The sequence below is a fragment of the Callithrix jacchus genome, chromosome 5 (assembly GCF_049354715.1).
Source record: "Callithrix jacchus isolate 240 chromosome 5, calJac240_pri, whole genome shotgun sequence".
NCBI classification, from domain to species: domain Eukaryota; kingdom Metazoa; phylum Chordata; class Mammalia; order Primates; family Cebidae; genus Callithrix; species Callithrix jacchus.
Window position 1 is genome coordinate 66,999,230 of NC_133506.1, and position 24,360 is coordinate 67,023,589.

General features: G+C 35.9%; 1 protein-coding gene across 2 annotated transcripts in view; it reads right to left on the reverse strand.

Annotated features, from left to right (window-relative positions):
• The window catches only part of SPATA22 (spermatogenesis associated 22), a 29,160-nt gene that overhangs the window by 3,607 nt on the left and 1,193 nt on the right, over positions 1 to 24,360 (reverse strand). The window contains exons 1-8 of one of the 2 annotated variants that reach the window (XM_035299446.3): positions 23,131 to 23,241; positions 22,926 to 23,036; positions 21,084 to 21,212; positions 18,839 to 18,899; positions 18,615 to 18,710; positions 5,722 to 6,064; positions 3,418 to 3,547; positions 54 to 151 (exon numbers count right to left, since the gene is read on the reverse strand). In XM_035299446.3, coding sequence (XP_035155337.1) covers positions 54 to 151; positions 3,418 to 3,547; positions 5,722 to 6,064; positions 18,615 to 18,710; positions 18,839 to 18,899; positions 21,084 to 21,212; positions 22,926 to 22,968 — 900 coding nt within the window. In that variant the 5' untranslated portion in view covers positions 22,969 to 23,036; positions 23,131 to 23,241. Of the gene's footprint in view, positions 1 to 53; positions 152 to 3,417; positions 3,548 to 5,721; positions 6,065 to 18,614; positions 18,711 to 18,838; positions 18,900 to 21,083; positions 21,213 to 22,925; positions 23,037 to 23,130; positions 23,242 to 24,360 lie in introns of those variants that run through there. The other variant, XM_035299445.3, reaches the window with a different exon arrangement.

Sequence of the window (24,360 nt, forward strand, 5' to 3'; positions counted from 1 at the left end):
CTTTTATATTTTGTTGACATAGGCTTTGCAAAGAATACTTTTAAAATACTTACAACTTCATAAAATACACAAGGCAGAGTATTTTTCCCATCCCTCAGAAGAAAAGTCTTTGAATAATATGGGCCAGGTGTAACAGCTGAATCAAGAACAGCTAAGCAATATTGAAATGGGGGAAAAAAATAAATGTTGGTAAATTGCAAATAAAATTTGACAAAGTTGATGTTTAAATAACTATTCATCTTATTTATAGTTTTTATACAGTAATAATAAAGAAGACATTTTAAGAAGGGAAGATATTTCTCAGACAGTTTTATATGAAGGAAAACAAAACTTCTGACTCTCTCCAACTTAGGAACAGATCATATGCCAAGCTCATACAATTGACAATAAATGGCCATCTGAAACTTTTTCCTTAGAATGTGCAGTATAGAGCAGTTAAATCCCCAGAACAGTCTACAACATTATAATAATAAAATGCACAGGTATAACAAATAAGCATCATAATTTAATGAAAAAAGAAACATTGAATTAGAATCAGGAGTCAGGTGTTGAAGTCCCAGGTCCTTCAACTTACTAATATTTTGTGACTTTGAGCAAACTGAGTTTTTAATTTATTTTCATTATACACATTTAAGGTATACAACATATTTTCATATATATATATGTATATGTATATATATAAAATCAGTCCTACAGCAAGCAAATTAACATACCCACCACTGTCCATAGTTATGCTTTTTGTGTGTGGTAAGAGCACCTGAAACTACTCTCGTAGCAAACTTTTAATATACAGTACAGTGATATTAACTAGAGACCTCCTCTGCGCATTAAGTCTCTAGGCTTATTCATCCTACATAACTGCAAGTTTGCACCTTTGACCTACATCTCCCTATTCCCTCCTCCTTGAGTAAATTGCTTAACCACTTTCAAATCTGTTTCTTCACCTATAAAATACAAGTTGTAATTCATATTTATCTCAAGAAACTATTATCAAATGACAGCATTATTCATTTATTTAATAACCATCTACTGAGTTATTTTGAGGCTGGCCTCCATTTCTTCTAAAAAAGACACAGTTATCCTTTAGGAAGATTCCATTTTTAGCCACATGATTTGGATAGGATTTGTCCCCATCCTCAGATCCAGGAGTGAACTGTGAGTGACTTAATTCAATCAGCATATTTTATTACTCAACTACACAGTTCAGGGTTTCTGTACTGTGCGTGTTACTTCAGAAATGATTATATGCAAAGACTCATTTGTTAGTTTCTAGGAAAGAGCAACCAGAAGAAAAACCTAAGAATGTGATAGTGTGGCATAAGAATGCATAGTCTACAGAAATTTAATAATCAACTTGCTACCATAAGTGGAGAGTCAGAAGCTTCTGGAGAGACTATAGTGTGGAACCTTAAGATGAAGCCAATACTATGAATGGCCAGAAAGATGGAGAGAAATCACTGTGCCATCTCTTGAGCAGCTAGATCAAGCTTTGCCTAAAGTAAAAAACCCAGCTGCTTTTCAGTTTCATGAATAATTCTCTATTATTGTTTAAAAGCCACTAAAGTTGTTTTTTTTTGGGGGGGGCGGGGGGCTTGCAAATGAAAAGGACTTCCTATATACTGTGCAGTGTACTAGACATTAAAGTCTAACAAAAAGGAAGTATCTACCTTAGGTAACTTTAGAGTCTAGCCTAGAACTCAGGATTGTTAAAGCACTATGAAAGCTAACCAACACATATAAAAGCATGGAACCCCTTCATTTCCTGGTAAGAATGTCTACTGCTGTTTATATTGGGTATTGTGATATTTTTAAAAAGATTATTCTGGAGTGAACCTGAAGAGTTCACCAAAGAGAACCTGGGGAAATGAATGGAATTAGCACATCCTTTTAACGGGTTCAGGCTATTTCTAATATTTCTGTTCTGCAAATGAGGGTGAGAGCCAAAGGCATCCTTCACACAGGAAAAAGCAATTTAGTGGGAAGTCCAACAGGGTTTAAGATATTTGAAATAGACATTCTCCTCCGACAGTTATTCTAGTTCTGACAGAAAACAGACATGAAACAGAATACCATCTGCTATCGCAGTTATATAGCTACCAATAAGAACTGAACAAAATAAGAGCTAAGACAAGCTTCATTGTAGAGTAGTAACAGCCATACCAACTAGCTCAGAAATATGCTTCAGGCAAAATGAGTAGGACTTGATGAAGAATCCCTGAAGTATATGGGAGTTCCAGAGGCCGGAGGCATGGAAACCTCCAAAAAGCCAAAAGTGAAAACTGAACAAAACCAGCCTGGTCAACACCTTGATTTTGGCACTGTGACATCCTGAGTATAGAACACAGTCAAGCCCACATGGATTTCTGATGTACAAAACTTGAGTTAAGAAGTGGGTGTGGTTTTTAGCTGTTAAGTTTCCATTCATTGTTAAGCAGCAATTGAAAACTAATACAGTGTGTTTACTCAGAGTCTGAGTCTCTATTGAATCCAATGTCACTTCACATAATAAAGCTTTTTCCTTAATGGTAACGAGAGAAACTGGAATCATTTTCAGGTGAAAGTTAAACATGTGAAATGAACGCACTGATGGAAACCTGAGACACTGATCACTACTTGCTGAGGTCTGTTGGGCAGACCTTGACTCAGTGACGGATAGATGAAATACACTTATACACTTAGTACAGTGATTTGAGTGGGCCAGGGATGATCATCAGCTGCCTTTAGAGGGCAACTGCAGCTAACCGACCACTACTCCTTATATATACACATTTATATTTATATTTATATATAAATATAAGGAGAAGGAGGCTGTATCTTTCCTGTTGCTGCTATGACAAATTACCACAAACTTAGTGGCTGGCTTAAAACAACACAAAAGCATTATTTTAATAGTTATGGAGGTCAGAAGTCTATAATGAGTCATCAAAGCTATGTTCCTTTTGGAGGCTCTAGAGTAGCATCTGTTCCCTTAACTTTTCCAGCTTCTAGAAGATGCCTGCATTCTTTGGCTCATGGCCCCTTCCACCATCTTCAAAGCCAGCAAGGCAGTGTCTTTCAATCTCTCTGACTCTGACCTTGATGCCTTCTTGTATAAAGGACCCTTGCAATTACACTGAACCCACCCAAGTAATACAAGATAATCTTCCCATTTCAAGATCCCTAACTTAATTACATTCGTAAAGTCCCTTCTGCCATATAAGGTAGCATTCACAAATTTTGGTAATTATAATGTAGACATGTTTAGGGGGCATTATTCTACCTACCACAGGGACTATTATTAAAACTTCATTTCTTTGAATATACTTTAGGGAGTAGCAAAAATCAGACTGTTTTATTTGGAAGAAAAAGGACTAATCAGACATTAAAACTTGTTGTCCAAATAGTATTACTGAAGTATTTTTGAAGTATTTTACTTACCTAATACTTCAAAAAGAAGTACAGTTTTCTGAACATGTTCATGCCAATACTTCATGCTTTCAATAACTGCAGAAATAATTCTTAAAGAATTGTCTTTTTCCTTAAACTGTACCTGATACAATGAGGTTTCCTTTTGAAAAAATAAAAAATATAGCATTAGAAAAATATTTCTTTTTTTCATCATACTCATTTATCTTCTATGTAAAAATTCTAAGTCCTTATAATGGACAAATGTGTAAAAAGAACTACTGAAAATTTTAGTTACCTCCCTAAATTAATGCCATCATTACTCTATTGGAGGAGGAGAAACCAGGGTGCACTTGGAAACAATTAATCAAGAGGAGAATTATTTATATGGGCACTTGTTCACTTATTCATTCACGGAATATTTTAAAGCATCATATGCCAGATCCTGTGACAAATATAGGTAAAGCCATTCCTTTCCCTAATGCACTCACACTCTAGGGAAGGAGCCAGACACATTCATTCATTCATTTACTTGTTTCAAAAGTGTTTATTGGGCACCTCCTACCTGACAAACGTAGCTATTAAGGATACATTCATGGACAAAATAATCAAGATATCTGCTCTCAAAGATTTTATAGTCTAGTGGAGGATTTATAAAATAAATAACATAGAATGTCAGGAAATGTACTTTAAGAAAAAAACACAAGGTAAAGGGAGAGAGAGAGAGATGGGGGTTATTATTTTAAGTGGGTTGTTGAATGAGGACAGAGGGAACGGCAAGTACAAAGGCCCTGAGAATGCAAAGTTCTTGGCATTTTTTAAGATCAACTAAGAATAAAGTGTATTAAGATACCAATTTTCAAAGGTAGGGGGACACTCTCCTTTGTGAGGGTTAGGGTTGTGAAGAATACATGATGAAACTTTTCTTCAAAATACAAGTAGTTTCCTCCCTCTTCCCCCTCTTAACCAAGATCCTAACATGTCTCCTGTTGATGATTATGGCCACAGTAAACCCGTTACTAAGGAGATTATGTCATACAATTCTTGAGTGCAAGGAAACATAAAGTTGAGAACCACTGTGAAACATGCTTTATTAGTCTTTTTTCCAACAAAAAACAAAACACGCAAAAATAGATTTTACCCCAATGGCTTACGCTTTTTCAGACATACAGGCAGAACAAAAACTCACAACAGTAAGAAACTGTTAGCAATCATCCTAGGCTGAAAAGACAAGAGGAGAAAATAAAAGTATCAAGAAAAGCTATACTCATGAAAAAGCTACATCATGCAGTGACACAGCCACTGCTGGTGATAGAATATTTAAGACTGGAGAAAGTGAGAAAACTCAATCTTTCCTCCCACCCTTTGATGTCATACCAGTGATTCCTACTGGATGACCTCTAGCAAAAGCCAGCAAGTAAAGAATCTCAGGATGATGTACTTTGTAGGACAGTTCAGCCTTCCAGAACAGAGAAGGGCAGGTGAAAAATCAAGTGGGCCAAGGGGCCAGGGAGCAGAGACAAAGAATAACCAGCACACATAATATGTAAATAACATTTACAAAGAATAATTAGAGCACTGAGCATAAAGAGGAAGTACAGTTGACATACAGCTTTAGGGAAGAATATAAACCAAAGCACAGAGTGTATGCTATGTTTAGAGAATTGTGACAAGTCCGAAGTGGCTAGAGCATTGGACAATTAGTAAAATATTAAATATGAGGCTACAAAAGTAGAACAGGACAAGATCATAAAGCAAAGGTCATAATAGGTGATCATAAAGAAAACTACGGACTGCAGTGCAAATCTAACCTGCCATCTGTTAGTGTAAATGCTTGTTGGAGGACAGCCATGCACATTCACTTACGTATTGTTTATGGATGCTTACAAGCTACAGTGGCAGAGTTCAGTAGAATTGAGTAGCTGCAACAGAGACAGTATGGACCATAAAGCCAAAAATACTTACTAACTGGCCCTTTAAAGAAAATGTTTGCTGACCTCTGTTGAAAAATACTTAGAATGACATATGAAGAGCCTGGGTAACTTTACCAACAATAGATAAACCATCATTATCTTTAAAATGAGTATAAAGTGAAAGTCAAAAATCCAGTAGAAAACTCTAAAGTTTGAAAGGAAAAGGAGCAGCCACTCATATCCTCTAAGAAAATATTCTGGAAACTAACATTCACCCACTTAAATGGAACTAAATATTTATGCTAATCAAGTAATGTATGTCATGGAATTGATTTCAGATGCTCTTATCTCTGTATATTTCTAAATATTTACCTCACATTTTAAAAAATGTGAATAGGTCATTAATTGATATTTAAACATTTACCTTCAGAGTGTTTTCTTCTGTAAAATCATCCAATATTTGTTTCTTATATTGATTTTGTTGAAAATTGGGCTTAAATGTCTGTAATGCACTGTTTTTGTCTAGCCCTCTCACTGTGGAACCAGATATTTTTGATGAATGTGTTTGTCTAGGTAGCTTGGTTTCTTTGCTGCGAGATAAGTTAGGAGGTTCAGGTATTCTTAACTGTTTTTGTTGCTGAGCTCCCAAACTCATTGGACAGGAATTTTTTCCATCATTTGCCACTAAGTTTGTTCGTTTACACTGAGGCCTAAAATCATTTTTATTCCAAGTTTTCACGTTGGTAGTTTTGTTGCCATCTTTGTAGCTGTAATAGTGGGAAAAAAAGAGGATTTGTTTCTATAAGGTTTCTTAATTATAAAAAAATAAAAAATTAATTTATATGGCAATTTATTATTTAGAAAGCACTTTATAACTACTGACTACTTAGAAATTCCAAATACATCACAACAACCCTCCAATATATTATTATTTCTCTTTCTAGATGAGAAGACTGATCCTTAATGAGGCATTAACTTGCCCAAAGTCATACAGCAAACTACTCACAAGTCTAGAGCCTGGGAAATACAAGATCTCCTAACTCAGAGTCTAGCACTACAAAGTATATTTTTAAATAATAGCATCCTTCTTACCATCCAAGTAGTAAGATTTTGAGGACATCTGCATACTTCTTTATATATTCAAAATTTTAAAATTTTCTACAAAGTAAAATTTTAAGAAGTTATACTGTGGCTTATCAATGATTTTAAATCACAAGGAGAATACATACAGGCAGGATGGATAGCTACTAATACTTGATTAGAAATTTTATGCTTTTACTACGTAGCTTAAAAGCCCTATAATGAATTAAGTGCAGCATTTGCCAGCAACATTAAGTGTGTTATATCAGCTGACCAGAACATTATGTTAGATGCTGATGAGGCCAAAATCAAAAGCATAATTTCTGAGCAGGCTAGTTAGGAGTTCCACAGGAAATAAAACTAGTCCAAGTCACAAATTCTTTTTTTGTTGTTTTTTTCTCAGAGACAGGGGCTGGAGTGTAATGGTGAGAACACAGCTCACTCTAGCTTCACTCTCCCAGGCTCAAGTGATCCTCTCGCCTCAGCCTCCTGAGTAGCTGGAACAGGTGAGTGCTACTATACCCAGCTAATTTTTGTTATTTTTTCATAGAGACAGTGTTTCACCATGTTGCCCAAGCTGGTCTCAAACTCCTGGGCTCAACTGATCCACCTCCTTGGCCTCCCAAAGTGCTGGGACTACAGGTATAAGCCACCATTCCCAGCCCACAAATTCTTAATTCTCAGTAATTTTCCTGGAAATACAAGTATCACAAGAGGGCGACCAATACAACCACCCTTTATTTAGGTAAATAATCCAAAAGAGGTCCAGGTATACTACTGAGCAGGAACAAATTCAAATTTTATGAGGCCTGAAGCTTGTATAATTTAGGAAACACTGTTAATTGGGTATAAAGTTAGTATAAAAGAATGAGAAAGCAAAATTACAACAATTTAAGTTATAAACACCACAAACATCACAATACTCAGAAAATATATTATTAGAATTATTGTTAAATGAACTGCCTGATACCCCTTTATAGGAAGTTTTCCTACCTTGATCACTTCTTCATATGACAATAATTTTATAATATTTTTTGGATTCATGATCTCATTATGTTGCCCAGGTCAGTCTCAAACTCATGGGCATAAGTGATTCTCCTGCCTCAACCTCTGGAACAGCTGGCACTACAGACATGTACCACCACACCCAGCAATTTTGTAATTTTATTTTCAATAGAGAGAACAGAAATAGTTTCGTCTTTCCTCTCTCTCACAGTTAGAGAAATTACGTTTATTATTCATGGTCTAGAAATATTTATTTCAGCTTTACAACTCTCTATTGGTAACAGCACATTTGTAGTAATATCAAAGATCACTGATCACAATCATAAAGATATAATAATAATGAAAAAGTTTGAAATATTGCAAGAAATGCCAAAATGTGACATAGAATCATGAAGTGAGCACATGCTGTTGGAAAAATAGCACCAATAGACTTACTCAATGCAGGGTTACCACAAACCTTCAACTTGTAAAAAATGCAAATCTGTGAAGTGCAATAAAGTGCAATATAATAAGATAGGCCTAAATAAAGAAGATTTGACTGGATTAGAGATCCAACTATATGCTGTCTACAATCAACTCAGTTTAGATTCACAAGACACATAAAAGCTTAGAATAAAGGGATGGAAAAAGATATTCCATGCAAACGGCAACCAAAAGTAAACAGGGGTGGCTGAGTTTATGTCAGACAAAATAGACTTTAAATTAAAAGTTGTCTCTAAAGCCAAAGAAAGTCATTATATAATGAAAATGGGTAAATTCAATAGGAAGATATAAAAATTGTAAATATATACACATCCAATATTGGAGCTCCTAAGTATATAAAGCAAATATTGACAAACCCAAAAGAAAAATTGACAGCAATATAATAATAGAAAGAAAGCTCAATACTCTACTTTTAATAATAGATAAATCATCTAAACAGAAAAATCAATAAACAGTGACCTTGAATAACACTATGGATCAAATGGACCCAAAAGACATACATAGAATTTGCCACCCAACAGCAGAAGACTACACATTCTCCTCAAGCACAGATGGAACTTTCTCCAGGATAACTCCCATGTTAGGCCACAAAATCAGACTTAAATTTAAGAAGATCAAAATCATACCAAGTATCTTTTCTGACTATAATGGTATAAAACTAGAAATGAATAACAGCTAGAAAATGGAAAAATTCACAAATATAACAACACACTCTTGAACAACCATTAATCAAAGAGGGAATTAAAAAAGAAAATTTTCAAATTATCTTGAGACAGAAACAAAACACAACATACCAAAACTTATGGGAAAGCAAAAGCAGTGATAAGGGAAGCTTATAGAAATAAATGCCAAAGGGGAAATAAAAAGATCTCAAATAAACATCCTACCTTCACACCTAAAGGAATTAGAAAAAGAGTAAGAAACCAAGCCCAAAATAAGCAGATAAAGGAAATAAGACAACTAGAGTAGAAATAAAATAGAGAATAGGAAAAAAAAAAACAAAGTAAAACTAGGCTGGGCATGGTGGCTCACACTGTAATCCTAGTATTTGGGAGGCCGAGGCAGGTGGATCACCTGAGGTCAGGAGTTTGAGACCAGCCTGGCAAACACGGTGAAACCTCATCTCCACTAAAAAATACAAAAATTAGCCAGGCGTGATGGTGGGTGCCTATAATTCCACCTACTCTGGAGGCTGAGGCAGGAGAATCACTTGAACCGGGGAGGAGGATGTTGCAGTGAGCCAAGATGGTACCACTGCACTCCAGCCTCCAACAGAGTGAGACTCTGCCTCAAAAAAAAAAAAAAAAAAAGGCAAAACTAAGAGCTTATTTTTTGAAAAGATAAAGTCAACAGCCCCTTACATAGACTAAAAAAAAAAAAAAAAAAAGAGAGAAGGTTTAAATAAATGAAAGAGGAAACATAAAATGGATTTCTCAGAAATAAAAAAGATCATAAGGGGCTATTACGAACATTATATGACAACAAATTAGATAACACGGAAGAAATGGATAAATACCTAGAAACATGCAAACTACCAAGATTGAATCAAGAAGATGCAGAAAGCCTAAACAGACCAATAATAAGTTACAGAAGTAATAAAAAAATCTCTCAACAAAGAAAAGCCCAGGACCAGATGACTTCACAGTGAATTCTATCAAACATTCAAAGATAAATTAATACCAATCTTTCTTAAATTCTTTCATAAAATAAGAGGGAATACTTCTAAATTCGTTTTATGAGGCTAGCATCACTCTGATATCAAAATCAAACAAAGACACTGCTAGAAAACTACAGACCAATATCACTAAAAAACAGATGCAAAACCCCTCAATAAAATACTAGCAAGGCAAATCCAACAGCATATCAAAAAAACTACCTAACGAGCACTCTGCTCACTACATAGGTAAGGGGACAGATTCCATACTTCAAACCTTAGCATTAACAATACTCCCATGTAACAAATCTGCACGTGTATCCCCCATATTTAAAGCGAAAGTTGAAATCTTTTCTTAAAAAATTACACACCATGATTAACTGAGATTTATTTCTGGGATGCACAGTGGTTTAATATGTGCAAATCAATAATGTTATACACCACAGTAGCAGAATTAAAAATAGATGCAGAAAAGGCATCTGACAAAGTTCAATATCCATTTAGTTTACTCTCAAAACAGTAAGTACAGAAGGAACATACTCCAACACAATAAAGGTCATTTGCAAAATTCCCACAGCTAACATCATAATGGGGAAAAAGTGGAAGTTTTTTCTCGAAGATACAGTACAAGGCAAGGATGCCCACTTTCACCACTTCTATTCAAACATACTTACTGGCTGGGCATTTTAAATCTGAAAATCCAAAATTTGAAATTCTCCAAAATTTGTAAGTTTTTGAGCAACAACATGAGGCTCTATCAAAATGCCCATTGAGGCATTTCAGATTTTGAATTTTCAGATTTAGGATACTCAACTGGTAGGTATCCTGCAAATATTCCAAACTCCAAAAAAATTGAAAACATTTCTAATCCCAAACATTTCAGGTAAGGAATTCTCAACTTTTCTTGAAAGTCTTAGCCAATCGATTAGCCAAGAAAAAGAAATAAAAGGAGTGCAAATTGGAAAGGATGAAGTAAATGTCTCTGTTTGCAGATGACATGATCCTGTATGTAGAAAACCCCAAAAACTCCATTAAAAAACTGTTAGAACTAAAAAACAAATTTAGTAAAGTTGCAGGATACAAAATTAACATACAAACATCAGGAGCATTTCTTTACATCAATAACAGATATCCCAAAAGAAAACCAAGAGAATGATCCCACCACAATAACATAAAAAAGAATAAAATACCTAGGAATAAATAGCCAACATGGAGAAAGGGCTATACACTAAAAAGTATAAAACACTGATTAAAAAAAAAAGACACTGAAGAGAAAATAAATGAAAAATCCTGTGTCATGGATTTGAAGAATTAATATTGTTAAATGTCCAAACTACCCAAAATGATCTACAGATTCAATGTAATCTCTATCAAACTTTCAATGATATTTTTCACAGAAATGGAAAAAAAATCCTAAAATATTAAACCACAAAATACTTCGAATAGCCAAAACAATCTTGAGAAAGAACAAAGCTGCAGCCATCACCCTTCCTTATTTCAAATTATACCTGAAACCTACAGTAACTGCCACAGTATGGTACTGGTATTAAAACAGCCACATAGACTAACAGAACAGAGTAGAGAGCCCAGAAATAAACCCACACATTTAGATGTAATTGATTTTCAACAAAAGTGAGAAGAACACATAATGGGGAAAAGATAGTCTCTGCCATAAACGGTGTTGGAAAAACTGGGTATCTACAAGCAGAAGAATGGACTTGGACCCTTATCTTATACCATATACAAAAGTCAACTCAACATGGATTAAAGACTTAAATAAGAAGTGAAATCATAAAACTCCTAGGAAAAAACAGCGAAGAAACTCCTTAACATGGGTCTTGCAAATTACTTTTTTTTTTTTTAAAGAAGGGGGAAAAAAAAAGAAAAGAAAAAGAGGGAAAAAGGAATATTACTTCATTCCTAAAATGGGTTTCAATAATGGCCGATCAATATTTTGAGTGTTTAAAGTGGTTAATGCATATTTTATGTGTTTAAAATGGAGACCCCTATTGTGTTTATTTGTTCTGGCTCTGAGTTCAAGTCCTGGATATCGTTATCAATTTGTTGTCTCGTTGAATCTAAATCTCATTATGTGTCTTATGTATCTGGGTGTTAAGATCTCTTATTGTTACATTAATCCTTTTACCCTTGCATCCTTGTAGCTTTGAAATCTATTTTATTAAGTGTGAGAATTGCAACTCCTGCTTTTTATTTATTTATTTTTGCTCTCCATTTGGTTGGTGAGTTTTTTTCCATCCCCTTGTTTTGAGTCTTTGTATATCTTTAGATATATCGTTAGATTTTGTGGATAATTTACATTTTGTGTGTTTAAAATGGAGAGCTCTATTGATTTTATTTGTTCTGGATCTTAGTTCCAGTCCCAGATATCGTTATCAGTTTTCTGTCTCGTTGAATCTAAATCTCATTATGGGTCTTATGTATCTGGGTGTTAAGATCTCTTATTATTACATTAATCCTTTTACCCTTGTATCCTTGTAGCTTTGAAATCTATTTTGTCAAATATAAAAATTGCAACTCCTGCTTTTTATTTATTTATTTTTGCTCTCCATTTGGTCGGTATGTTTTTTTTCCCAACCCTTTATTTTGAGTCTATGTATATCTTTGGATATACCGTTAGATTTTGTCTGTATCTTTTGATTGGGAGATTTGGTCGATTTAAATTTAGGGTTGCTGCCATTTGATATTAACTGACTATCTTGTCCTTTTGTTGATGAAAATTCTTCTTTATGTTAATGCTCTTTACTTTTTGGTGTATTTTTAGAAAGGGTCATACTGGTTGTTCCTTTCAGTGTATAATGCTTCTTTTAGAAGTTCTTGTAAAGCAGGCCTGGTGGTAATAAAATCTCTGAGTACTTGCTTGTTCCTAAAAGATTTTATTTTTCCTTCAAATGCAAAGCTTAAATTGGCAGGATATGAAATTCTGGGCTGAAAGTTCTGTTCTTTAAGTATATTGAATATTGGCCCCCACTCTCTTCTAGCTTGTAGGGTTTCCGTTGAGAGATCTGCTGTAAGCCTAATAGGCTTACCTTTATGGGTAACTTGATCTTTCTCTCTGGCTGCCCTTATTATTTTCTCCTTCGTTTCGATCTTGGTGAATCTAACGATTATGTGTCTTGGGGTTGGTCTTCTTGAGGAATATCTTTGTGGTGTTCTCTGTATTGCCTGGGGTTGAATAGTGTCCTGCTTTGCTAAATTAGGAAAATTTTCCTGGATAATGTCCTGGAGAGTATTTTCCAGCTTGAATTCATTCTCTCCGTCACATTCAGGTACACCAATCAAGCGTATATTAGGTCTTTTCACACAGTCCCATATTGCTTGGAGACTTTGCTCATTCCTTTTTATCCTTTTTTCTCTATTCTTGTCTTGTCGTTTTGTTTCATTAAGTTGGTCTTCGACCTCTGATATCCTTTCTTCTGCTTGATCCATTTGGCTGTTTAAGCCTGTACATATTTCACTAAGTTCTCGTGTTGTATTTTTCAACTCCATAAGTTCATTTGTATTCCTCTCTATATTGTCTATTCTTTTCAACATTTCATCGAACCTTTTTTCCAAGTTCTTAGTTTCTTTACATTGGGTTAGAACAAGTTCCTTTAACTCCCAGAAGTTTCTTATCATCCACCTTTTAAAGCCAACTTCAGATAATGGAACACAGTCCTTTTCCATCAGGGCTTGTTCCGTTACTGATGAGTCCTTTTCCATCAGGGCTTGTTCGGTTGCTGATGAGTCCTTTTCCATCAGGGCTTGTTCTGATGGGTTCTGATTTGAGTATACTCGGCCTTCTTAGGCTGTTTTTTCCCCTTCATTGTAGATGAACCGCCTTTCTAATTAGGTTTCTGAGTCGACGTTATTGATTCCCAGTGCTGGGATCCGAGCAACCCACTGTGGCGGCCTAAATAGCAGCGATAAGACTGATGGTGCTCTTCTGCCCGGGAATCTCTGGTCTGGCTTCCCTCTTGAGTCCGCAACAAGCGGCTCTGATTTCCCAGAGCTCCAAACTCCGGTCAGTAGGGGAAGCAGTCCAGTTGGCTCTGCATGAAGAGCTGCTGCGTCCAGACGCCGGCAAAACCGCTGCGGCGGCCACAAGAGTCACGCTGGCGACCCGTGGGGCTCCTCCACTGGGAATCGGCTGATTGGTGAGTGACGAAAATTCATCTAAAGATGTGGCGTCGTCTCGTTCTCTGAGCTTTCACTGGGAGCTACAATCCCGAGCTGTTAGTGGTCGGCCATCTTGGATCGATCTCGCAAATGACTTTTTAAAATATGACACCAAAAACACAACAAAAGCAAAAATCAACATGTGAGACCTACATCAAACTAAAAAGCTTCTGTACAGTAAAGGAAATAATCAACAGAGTGAAAAGACAGTCTACAGCATGGGAGAAAATTTTGGCAAACCACATATCTGATAAGGAGTTAATATCCAAAATATTTAAGGAATTCACAGAACTCAGTAACAAAAACAAGTAACACAATTTAAAAATGGGCAAAGAACCTAAATAGACATTTTTCTAAAGAAGACACACAGATGGCCAAAAGGTATATAAAAAGGTGCTCAACATCACTAATCAGGAAAATGTGAATCAGAACTACAACAATAGTTAAGGATCAATTCACACTTGTCAGGATAGCTGTCATCAAAAATTCAAAAGATAACAAGTGTTAGCAAGGGTGTCGAGAAAGGCAATCCTTGTACACTCTTGGTGGGAATGTAACTTGGTATAGCCATTATGAAAAACAGTATGGAACTTCCTCAAAAAAATTAAAAACAGAACTACTATATAATCTAACAATCCCACTTTTGGATATATATCCAAAGAAAATGAAATTAGTATCTCAAAGAGATATCTGCATTTTCAGATTCATTGCAGTATTATTCACAATAGCCAAGAGGGCCAGACACAGTGACTTATGCCTGTTGTCCCAGCACTCTGGGAGGCCAAGGCAGGTGGATCACCTAAGGTGAGGAGTTTGAGACCAGCTTGGCCGACATGGTGAAACCCTATCTCTACTAAAAATACAAAATTAGTTGGGCATAGTGGTACATGCCTATAATCACAGCTACTCAGGAGGCTGAGATAGGAGAATCACTTGAACCTGGGAGGCGGAGGTTGAGGTGAGCCGAGATCACACCATCGCACTTATATTGTCTTGTCGCCATTGCCTGGGCAACAAGAGCGAAACTTCACCTCAAAAAAAAAAAAATTAAAAAAAATCCAAGATATATAAACAATCTAAGTGACAGATAAATGGACTAAAAAATATGTCATGAAGAAATAACAGAATACTATTTAGACATTAAAAGGAAGAAAATCCTGCCATTTGTGACAACGTGGATGAACCTAGAGGATGTATGCTAATTGAAATAAGTCAGACATATTAATAAAAATACTGTATATGCTTACTTATATGTGAGATCTTTACAAATCAGACTCATAGAAGTAGACAGGAGAATAATGGTTTCCAGCGGTGAAGAGGTGAGAGAAATAAGATGATGTCAGTCAAAGGGTACAAAGTTATATAGGATGAATAAAATCTAGAGATCTAACGTATAGCATGAGGACTAAAGTTAATAATACTGTGCTATACAGATGAAATTCTCTTAGAGAGTAGATAGTAAATGTTCATACTACAAGAAAAAAATGGTAATTATATGAAGAGATGGATATGTTAACTGGCTTGACTGAAATAATCAGGTAACTATGTATATGCATATTAAAATATCAGGTTATACAACTTAAATACATATAGTTTTAATTAAAAAAAAAAAACAGCTTTTTTTGAAACAGGGTCTCACTCTGTCTCCCAGGCTAGAGAGCAGTGGCAGGATTTCAGCTCACTGCAAATGCCACCTCCCAGGTTCCAGTGATTCTCCTGCCTCAGCCTTCCGAGTAGCTGGGATTACAGGCACTCGCCACCACGCCTGGCTAATTTTTCTATCTTTTGGTAGAGTCGGGGTTTCACCATGTTGGCCAGGCTGGTCTCAAACTCTCAACCTCAAGCCATCTGCCCACCTCAGCCTCCCAAAGTGCTGGGATTATAAGTGTGAGCCACTGCACTCGGGCCTAATTAAAAATTTTTAACATAATAGAAGTACAATAAATATTCAACTGCAGTCAGAACTATAACAAGGATGAGAGTGTCAAGAGAGTGTTCCAGAGGCAAATAAGAACCCCCCCCAAAAAATATTTCTCATATCTTTGGCCATCTTGAGCAAGTTGAAGATTTAAAAGATTAAAAATTTAGTTATATGGGTATTGGGGGTCTGCCACTTCCTTTTATGAATTACTGACAAGTTATATACCATTTTAGATTATTAAACTTTTACAATAGATCTGTGTAACAAGAATGGCTGAAATATATGCTGTGTGATAAGAAAACAATACTGGGTGAATCAGCACAATAGGCATTCTAAGTATTCCACCACATACAAACATGTTAAATATATTTGTGTATTTGTAAAATCCTTAATCAATGGTTTTCTTGGTGGTGATAGACAAGACAGCACAAACTTACATAAATACATCAAAACTGTATGTTTTATCCACAATATATACTGAGCATTGAAGTAACCTTAGATATCATCTAGTTCAACTTTTTTCCCATGGATAAAGATGTAAGACTCAAAAAAGGTGAAATGGCTTTTTTCTGTTGAAAAATAAATAAATGGTTAACTCTGGATCAGTGCAACTATGATAATTTTTTACCTTTTTTCTAGAATTATTCTATTATTTTTATAATGAGAATAATAAGTTATTTTAGAAAAAAACAATATCCCAATATTCCTTTAAAATTTATGCATTTACCTGATCCTGTTTGCCAGTTTGTGTTCAGTTCTCAGCTTCTAAAGCCTTCATCTCACTGAGCACAATGCTTATGCCTGTAATGCCAGCACTTTGGGAGGCTGAGGTGAGGGAATCACTTGAGCCCAGGAGTCCAAGACCAACCTGGGGAACATAATGAGACCTCATGTCTGCTAAAAATTTAAAAATTAGCCAGGCATGGTGGTGCACACCTACAGTCAGTCCCAGCTACTCAGGAGGCTGAGGTGGGAGGATTGCTTAAGCCCAGGAGTTCAAGGTTGCCATCATGCCACTGCATGGCAGCCTGGGCAACAGGGCGAGATCCAGTCTCGAAAAAAAAAGATTAAAAATATTTTAAATTTAAAAGTCCTCATATCACCTCAATTCCTCAACTGAGATTTCTTAACTACTAAGTAAGTGCAAGCTCAATGTCTCCTCAGAGTCTAAAGCCAATTGTAGGAGCTTTGGCAAAGAAGCCCATCTTTACTAATCTTACTAATTGCCCATATCCTAATTCTGGTGAATGAAATCTATATTGACAATGGCTCTAACATTGGAGTGTACTTTGTTCTTGAAAACTCCATGCCCCAAGGAAGTCTAGACTAGGCTGCCAGAAAATATACAGGATGCCCAATTAAATTTGAATTTCAAATAAGCAACAAATTTTTGATATAAGAATGTCCCAAATATTGGCTGTAACACATACTAAAAAATTATTGATTACCTGAAATTCAAATTTAACTGGGAATCCTTTATTTTTATTTGCTAAATCTGGCGACGCTAGCCTGGTCTCTAAACCTGAGGATTAAATCTTTAAATGGTTCAAAAGATCTTCAATAGATTACCAACTGCCTGTATCGATTTTTAAATGTTCTCTCTTCCTGGATTTTCTGTTGTATTCCAACAGTCTGACAGATCATGTATTAATTCAAATTGTAATATCCAATACTGGCTACCTGTCCAGATTAAAATCTTTTACCTAGTTTTCTGTCTAGAGCTTGTGAAAATGGATTTTTTTCTAGCACCTGAAGTTGGAACAATGTCTCTAAGAACCATCCCAAACCACTGAACAGGCCCAGTTTTAAGGCCTTGTTGTGAAGAAACTAATGGACTGGTCCTGGGGAAACTAGCATGAATAATAAAATCAAAACTCTTTTCTATTTTTTTTTTTTTTGAGACAGAGTCTCACTCTGTCAACCTGGCTGGAGTGCGGTGGCACTATCTTGGCTCACTGCAACCTCCGCCTCCCTGTTCAAGTGATTCTCCTGCCTCAGCCTCCCAAGTAGTTAGGACTACAGGTGTGCGCCACCACGCCCAGCTAATTTTTGTATTTTTAGTAGAGACAGGGTTTCACCATGTTGGCTAGGATGGTCTCGATCTCTTGACCTTGTAATCCACCCACCTCGGCCTCCCAAAGTGTTGGGATTACAGGCATGAAATAAAGATATTATTTCAATGTATTTATTAACAACTATATAAAAAGTTCCCCCTTTAAAAAAATACAGTATCTTTATCTAATAAAAATAAGAATAGTATTAACTTCATATGGTTGTTGCAGGGACTGAAATAATATATCAAAGCACTTAACAATGACTGACATATGTATTTGGTGGTGTTTTCCCAGCACTTTGTTTCCAAAGTTATTTCCTTCAATATTGCCATTTATCCAAGGCTATTAAAGTCCAACCAAAAAAATCCATGTTCTTTTTCTATCAATTTTTTCATGCTATTTAAACATTAAACTTTGGTCCTTATGGCAAGAACCCTCACCATCTTTCGACCATCTTATTCACTCCTTGAGCCCCTATTGTTGCAGATGCATATGTATCTCAGCTTCCATTTTTCTTTCTTCTTCCATTCTGTTTACCTCGAAGCTGACTGTCTTACAGGATAAGAATGAGCACTCTAACCGGTTCTCAATTCCTAAATATAACCAATACTAAGATATGATTCCTATCTATTGTCAATTAAATCATTAACAACCCATAAGCAAAATCATAAATTCATGGCAATAAATATTGCCAGAAATTTCATTATCACATTAAGAATCTTTTGAAGCATAATCACTGTCAAATTTACATATTTTTAAAATTTTTGATGCATGTTAAGTTCTTTTATAAAACATGATTAATACTGCTATAGCTACTATTTATAGAAATTTTCTAAATGTAATTCTATTTAAGAAATGAAGAAGAAAAGAAAGAGGGAAAGATGAAGAGAAAGACAGGAAAATGAGAAAGAATAGAAGAACAAAGAAATTTTAAGTAGACTCACCTCCAACCACTCTGGCTTCTTTCAGATTTTGATTGAACAGAGTTAAAGACAGAATCTTGACTTCTCAGAGGACGAGAAACTGAATGTGGTATTTGCCTTTCAAGGAAATATGTCTTGTTAAATATTAATAGTTTGCTTTCAAATTGAGAAACTAAGATATACATAAAAGAATAACATCAGTCAGTAACAGACACACATCCATTGGTTTATATTTTTCTACATACCCAGTGTCCATTGTTTTTATTACAGGAGCCAACTCTGGATTCATAGCTTCCCAGGCCCAATCTCAAAAGATATAAGTAACATAGATAAAAGTAAGATAGGTAGTATTTTTCAAAATAATAACTTCATGCTTATTTAATTTGGGGGGTTTAAAAACTTGAAGAAGAAAACTTGCATATACAAACTTCTTCAACAATACTTTGTTGGAAAATTTGTCACAGCCTGCCTTATTAATTTTTATAGATGTCTTTCTTATCCATTATATTTTAAGCAAAGATAATTTAATCTGTATCTCTTCTACAATCAGTTCTAGTATAGTATCTCAAACTTTGTAACATGAATTTCATTTAATCCAATGTTTCTTGAACTTTTTAAATCCCACCAACAGAAAGAAATACATCATAACTCGAGCATATATACGCATGGTGTGTGTGTGAGACAGAGACAGAGAGAGAGAGAGGAGGAAAAAGAATATAAAACTTCACCATCAAATCTTATCCTTAATATGTGTAATACACTGACACAGTCATGTGTCACTTAATGACAGGGATACATTCTAAGAAATGCCTTGTTAGGTGATTTTGTTGTGCAAACATCAGAGAGTGTGCTTACGAAAACCTGGAGAGTATAGCTTGCTACACACCTAGGGTGTAGTTACAGCCTATTGCTCCTAGGCTGCAAACTTGTGCAACATATTACTCCACTCAATACCATAGGCAACTGTAATATAATAGTATTTGTGTATCTGCACATATCTAAACATAGAAGAGATACAGTAAAAATGTAATACAAAAGACAAAAACCAATACACTCAAGAGGGCACTTACCATAAATGAAGCTTGCAGGACTTAAAGTTGCTCTGGGTGAGTTAGTGATTAAGTGGTGAGTGAATATGAAGGCTTAGGGCATTACTATACACTACTGTAGACTAAACACACCATATATTTAGGCTATACTAATTTATAAAAAACATAATAAAGTGTGCTATGATATCATCACAGCTACTATGTCACTAGGAGATAGAAATTTTTCAGCTCCATTATAATTGTAACGGCACCACCATCACACAGGTAGTCCATCACTGATCAAAACATTGTTATGTAATGCATGGCTGTATTATCTATTCTACTCTACTTTATTCTCTTCTAGTTCTTCTTTTTAAAGATCAATTATATCCCAGCCCAACTAATGGATCAAGACAAAATTTTTTTAAAAAAACAAAAAACAAAAACATTGATGTAGTCCTCTCTCTTGCCCAACACAGGAAAATTACTATTTCTGACAAATAGTAACCCTGGTCAGAGCCTGAAATACTTCAGGAGGACACACATCATGAGATACAGAGGACAGCCTACCAATGACCTCTGAGAACTAGAGCTCAAAGGTTATGTAAACTCCCAGCAAGGGCAACTTAGTTCATGTGCCAGTTGAAACTATAAAGAAGCCCACTGGCCGAAGGTGTGTCTTAGTCCGTTTGAACTACTACAACAGAAAATACTTTAGAATGGGTAATTTATAAATATGATACATTTATTTCTCAGTTTTGGAGGCTGGGAAGTCAAGGCTTTGTACTGTGTCCTCACATGACAAAAGGATCAAACAGCTCCCTCACACCTTTTATAAAGTCACTAATCTTATTCAAGAGGGCAGAGCCTTAATTACCTCCTAAAGGCCCCACATCTTAATACTATCACACCAGCAGTTAAGTTTCAGTGTATGAATTTGGGGAGGGGGGGGACACACTGAGACCACGGAGTAAACAGCCAACAAATGAATGAGGCAAAAATGCCCTAAGAAGAGAGAAAGACTACCGCCAGGCACCAGGTATTTCCAGGCGTTTGCATTTCCTAAAATCTATCTTTTTTTTTTCCATTTCTCCTGTGTTCCCATGCACACTTATCCCCACTCTTGAGACAGTTCATGTGTTTCCATTCTTTACCACCAAATGTATAAGCTATATTATCCGCACGTATTTTGAGAATGAAAAAATATTTTTTCCGATATATGTTACTACTTTATTAGAACAAAGGTTCCAAATCTAAGATACTCCATTTAAATGCTAAGCTACCATTGTAGACAAGGAAACTCAAATTCCTGACCTGGAATGTTCAGAAAGAGCCATGTAATTTCTCTATGTGGATAATGGAAAGAAGAAAAAATAAACTGTTTTCATTATAATAGAAAATACAATTTTCTATAATCCTAGCTTGAATTTCGTGAAAATTTTTACCTTATTGATTTTCTTACCTGCAGGTAGAGGAGGAAAATCAAAATTGTCAGAAGGAGTACTGATACCTGGATCATCTTTAAGTGGATTGGAAGTTAATGGCTGTCGGTTCCTCTTTTTCTGATTGAACAATGGAACAGGCAAACAGCCTAAATTGAATGTACCAATAAATTAGTACATAATAGACACAGAAGCAGATCTAGTTATAAAATAACTAGCATATAATATACATTTTAAATTTGTCTACTTCTATATGCTAATATACTTCGACATTTCTATATCTTTGGATTTTTATTCTTTTTAAGATCCTGAATAGCCTCATTTGTCTCTTCAAAAACCTTTTCTTATTCTACCCTAACACTGTTTTAATTCCTCACATATGGAATTAATTCCCATCTCCTCCCTCATCCCCCAACCTTTCCAAATCCACTTTTTGTCTTCCTTATCCATGTCCTGTGCTTGCCTATTACCATATTCACTGCAGGGGACCTTTGGAGTACAATGGAGGTGAGGAAGAACCAAGCTCTGAACATGCTTTGAACAACAGTGCCATATCCTTTTGGGCCTTGGTTCTCAAAGCTTCATTGGACTAAGATTCATCTGGAATGCTTAATATGCAGGTTCCTAGACTCCACTCTCACTGATTTTATTTCAATAGAGTTAGCCTGGAACTCAAAACTCTGCAATTTTAACAAGTACCCCAGGTGCCTATAATTATATTTCTATGTGGATCATTTTGAGAATACCTTAGAGAGTAATAATATTCGGTTCAAATAAGAATAAATACTACTACCAATTCCTCCAGATAGCAGATCTAGGATCTCAAGTCAGGCTAAAAGTCACAAAATATAAACTTTAAAACTTAGGGAACTCGAAGGGGAAAGAAGTTCAAAATGCTTGTGCATTGCTATAAATCAAGTCAGTAGAAGAATCTAGATAGGACCCAAGATTCTTAAATAACAGTTCAGATCTCTTGCCACTGTACCATTCTCTAACTGGTCATCATCATTTGTATTACAGGCAAATACAGACTCTCTGAAAACTCTCTGATTGAAGGCTGGGAGAATTATGGGCTCTGGCATCAGACTGCTTGGTTCTAAATTACAACTTCAAAGTAGGTTTGAATTACAACTTCAGAGTATGACCTTGGGCAATTTCCCTAAACTCTTTGTGCCAATATGACATATACTGACAGCATAATGATTGACAGCATGGACTAAGAGCCAGATTTCTAGGTTCAAATGCTGATTCTGCTAATCATAGATTACTTATTTAACCTCTTTCAGCCTTGGTTTTCTCATCTGAAGAACAGAAATGATTATAATAACCTATCTCAGAGGACTGGTGTTAAGGATTAAATAAATATATATAATTAATGTCTTGAATACAGTTAATCCACCATAAATAACAGTTACTATTATCTTAGTTATGCATCATCATTCCCCTGGTTCTCATCATCCTTGCCCTCTGTCTTTACACTAATGAATTGGGAAAGCAAAAGTGATAGGAGAAGCTATTAGAAAGACAGAAGTGCTTCTGAAAACGTTTTTAGCAAGTCAGTCACAAATACAAACAAAAACAGATCTATTTCTTTGTTTCCAGTTTAAAAGCATAGAATAACTCAAGCGCGTCGAATTTGTAGGAAAAAACACCAAAATAAATCCAAGAAGTTTGATCTTACTCCCATATCTACCACTAAATGTTTTGTCTTGAGTAAGTTATTTTACTTCCTTCGGCCTAAAAAGTAGAGGCTACACTAACTGTTCAATCTATTTTAAAGTTATTTCCAAAACGTTACATCTATAAACTATACAAGCTTTGTATGATATACAGAAAATTGTAAAATAAAAGTTGTTCAATACCTGCTGTACTTCGAGCTGAATTTTCATTTAGACTTCGCTTCATTTCCTTCAGTATCAAAATTTATAATTTTCCCTTCAGCATTCCAAATTTATGATGTTGTCCCACTAAACCTGCAAAGAAATTTATAACTCATATTGTCTCACCACAAAACCAAATCCTCAGCCCAGTAATTACTGAAATTATGGTTTCAAACCACTTTCAAACCTGATCATGTAAATACTTTAGGGAGTCCCTTGCTTTCCAGAAGTTTACAACATAATCCACTTCTCCAACCCTGTTCAAATTAAGTTATGACTAGAGCAGCTGTAACCTTGCTTCTGAAACATATACAGAATTTTTCACACAGTATATGTAATTTATTTTAGAATACAGCACCCACAAAGAGAATTCTGAACCAGAACTACAAAGAGGAAAATGGATGACAGCATTGGCAAACATATATGCTTCCAAGACCAGGAAGGAAACACAGTATTTAGCCACTGGGAACATCCTCCATGCCCCACTTTAAGACACTTTGCAGGTTATCTGCCTTGGCATCAGTTTAAACTACCTGGATTATATAATACCAAAGACTAAGTCCTCCTGAGATCAGGACTTCAAGACCAGCCTGGCCAACATGTGAAACCCCGTCTCTACTAAAAACACAAAATTAGCCAGGTGAGGTGGTGGGCACCTATAATCCCAGCACTTTGGGAGGCCGAGGCAGGCAGATCATCTAAGGTCAGGAGCTCACGACCAGCCTGACCAAAATGGTAAAACTCCATCTCTACTAAAAATACAAAAATTTTTTTTAAACTAAAAAATATATACAAAAATTAGCCAGGCATGGTGGTGGGCACCTGTAGTCCCAGCCATTCAGAGACTGAGGCAGGAGAATTGCTTGAATCTGGGAGACGGACAGAGGTTGCAGTGGGCTGAGATCCCACCACTGCACTCCCGCCTGGGCGGTAAGAGCCAGACTCCGTCTCAAAAAAAAAAAAAAAAAAAAAAAAAACCAACTCCTCCCTTCATATCCAGAATAATTGTAATGATAAGTTACCACTCCATTTCCACAACTTCAACAAGTGAAACAAGTTTTTCCTTAGTCTTTTTTTTTTTTGAGACAGAGTTTCGCTCGTTACCCAGGCTGGAGTGCAACGGCGCGATCTCGGCTCACCGCAACCTCCACCTCCTGGGTTCAGGCAATTCTCCTGCCTCAGCCTCCCGAGTAGCTGGGATTACAGGCACGTGCCACCATGCCCAGCTAATTTTTTGTATTTCCAGTAGAGACGGGGTTTCACCATATTGACCAGGATGGTCTCGATCTCTTGACCTCGTGATCCACCCGCCTCAGCCTCCCAAAGTGCTGGGATTACAGGCGTGAGCCACCACGCCCGGCCCAGTCTTCTTTTACAATAGAAGTTCTCTTGTAATTTTGCATGTTTAGCCCCTAAT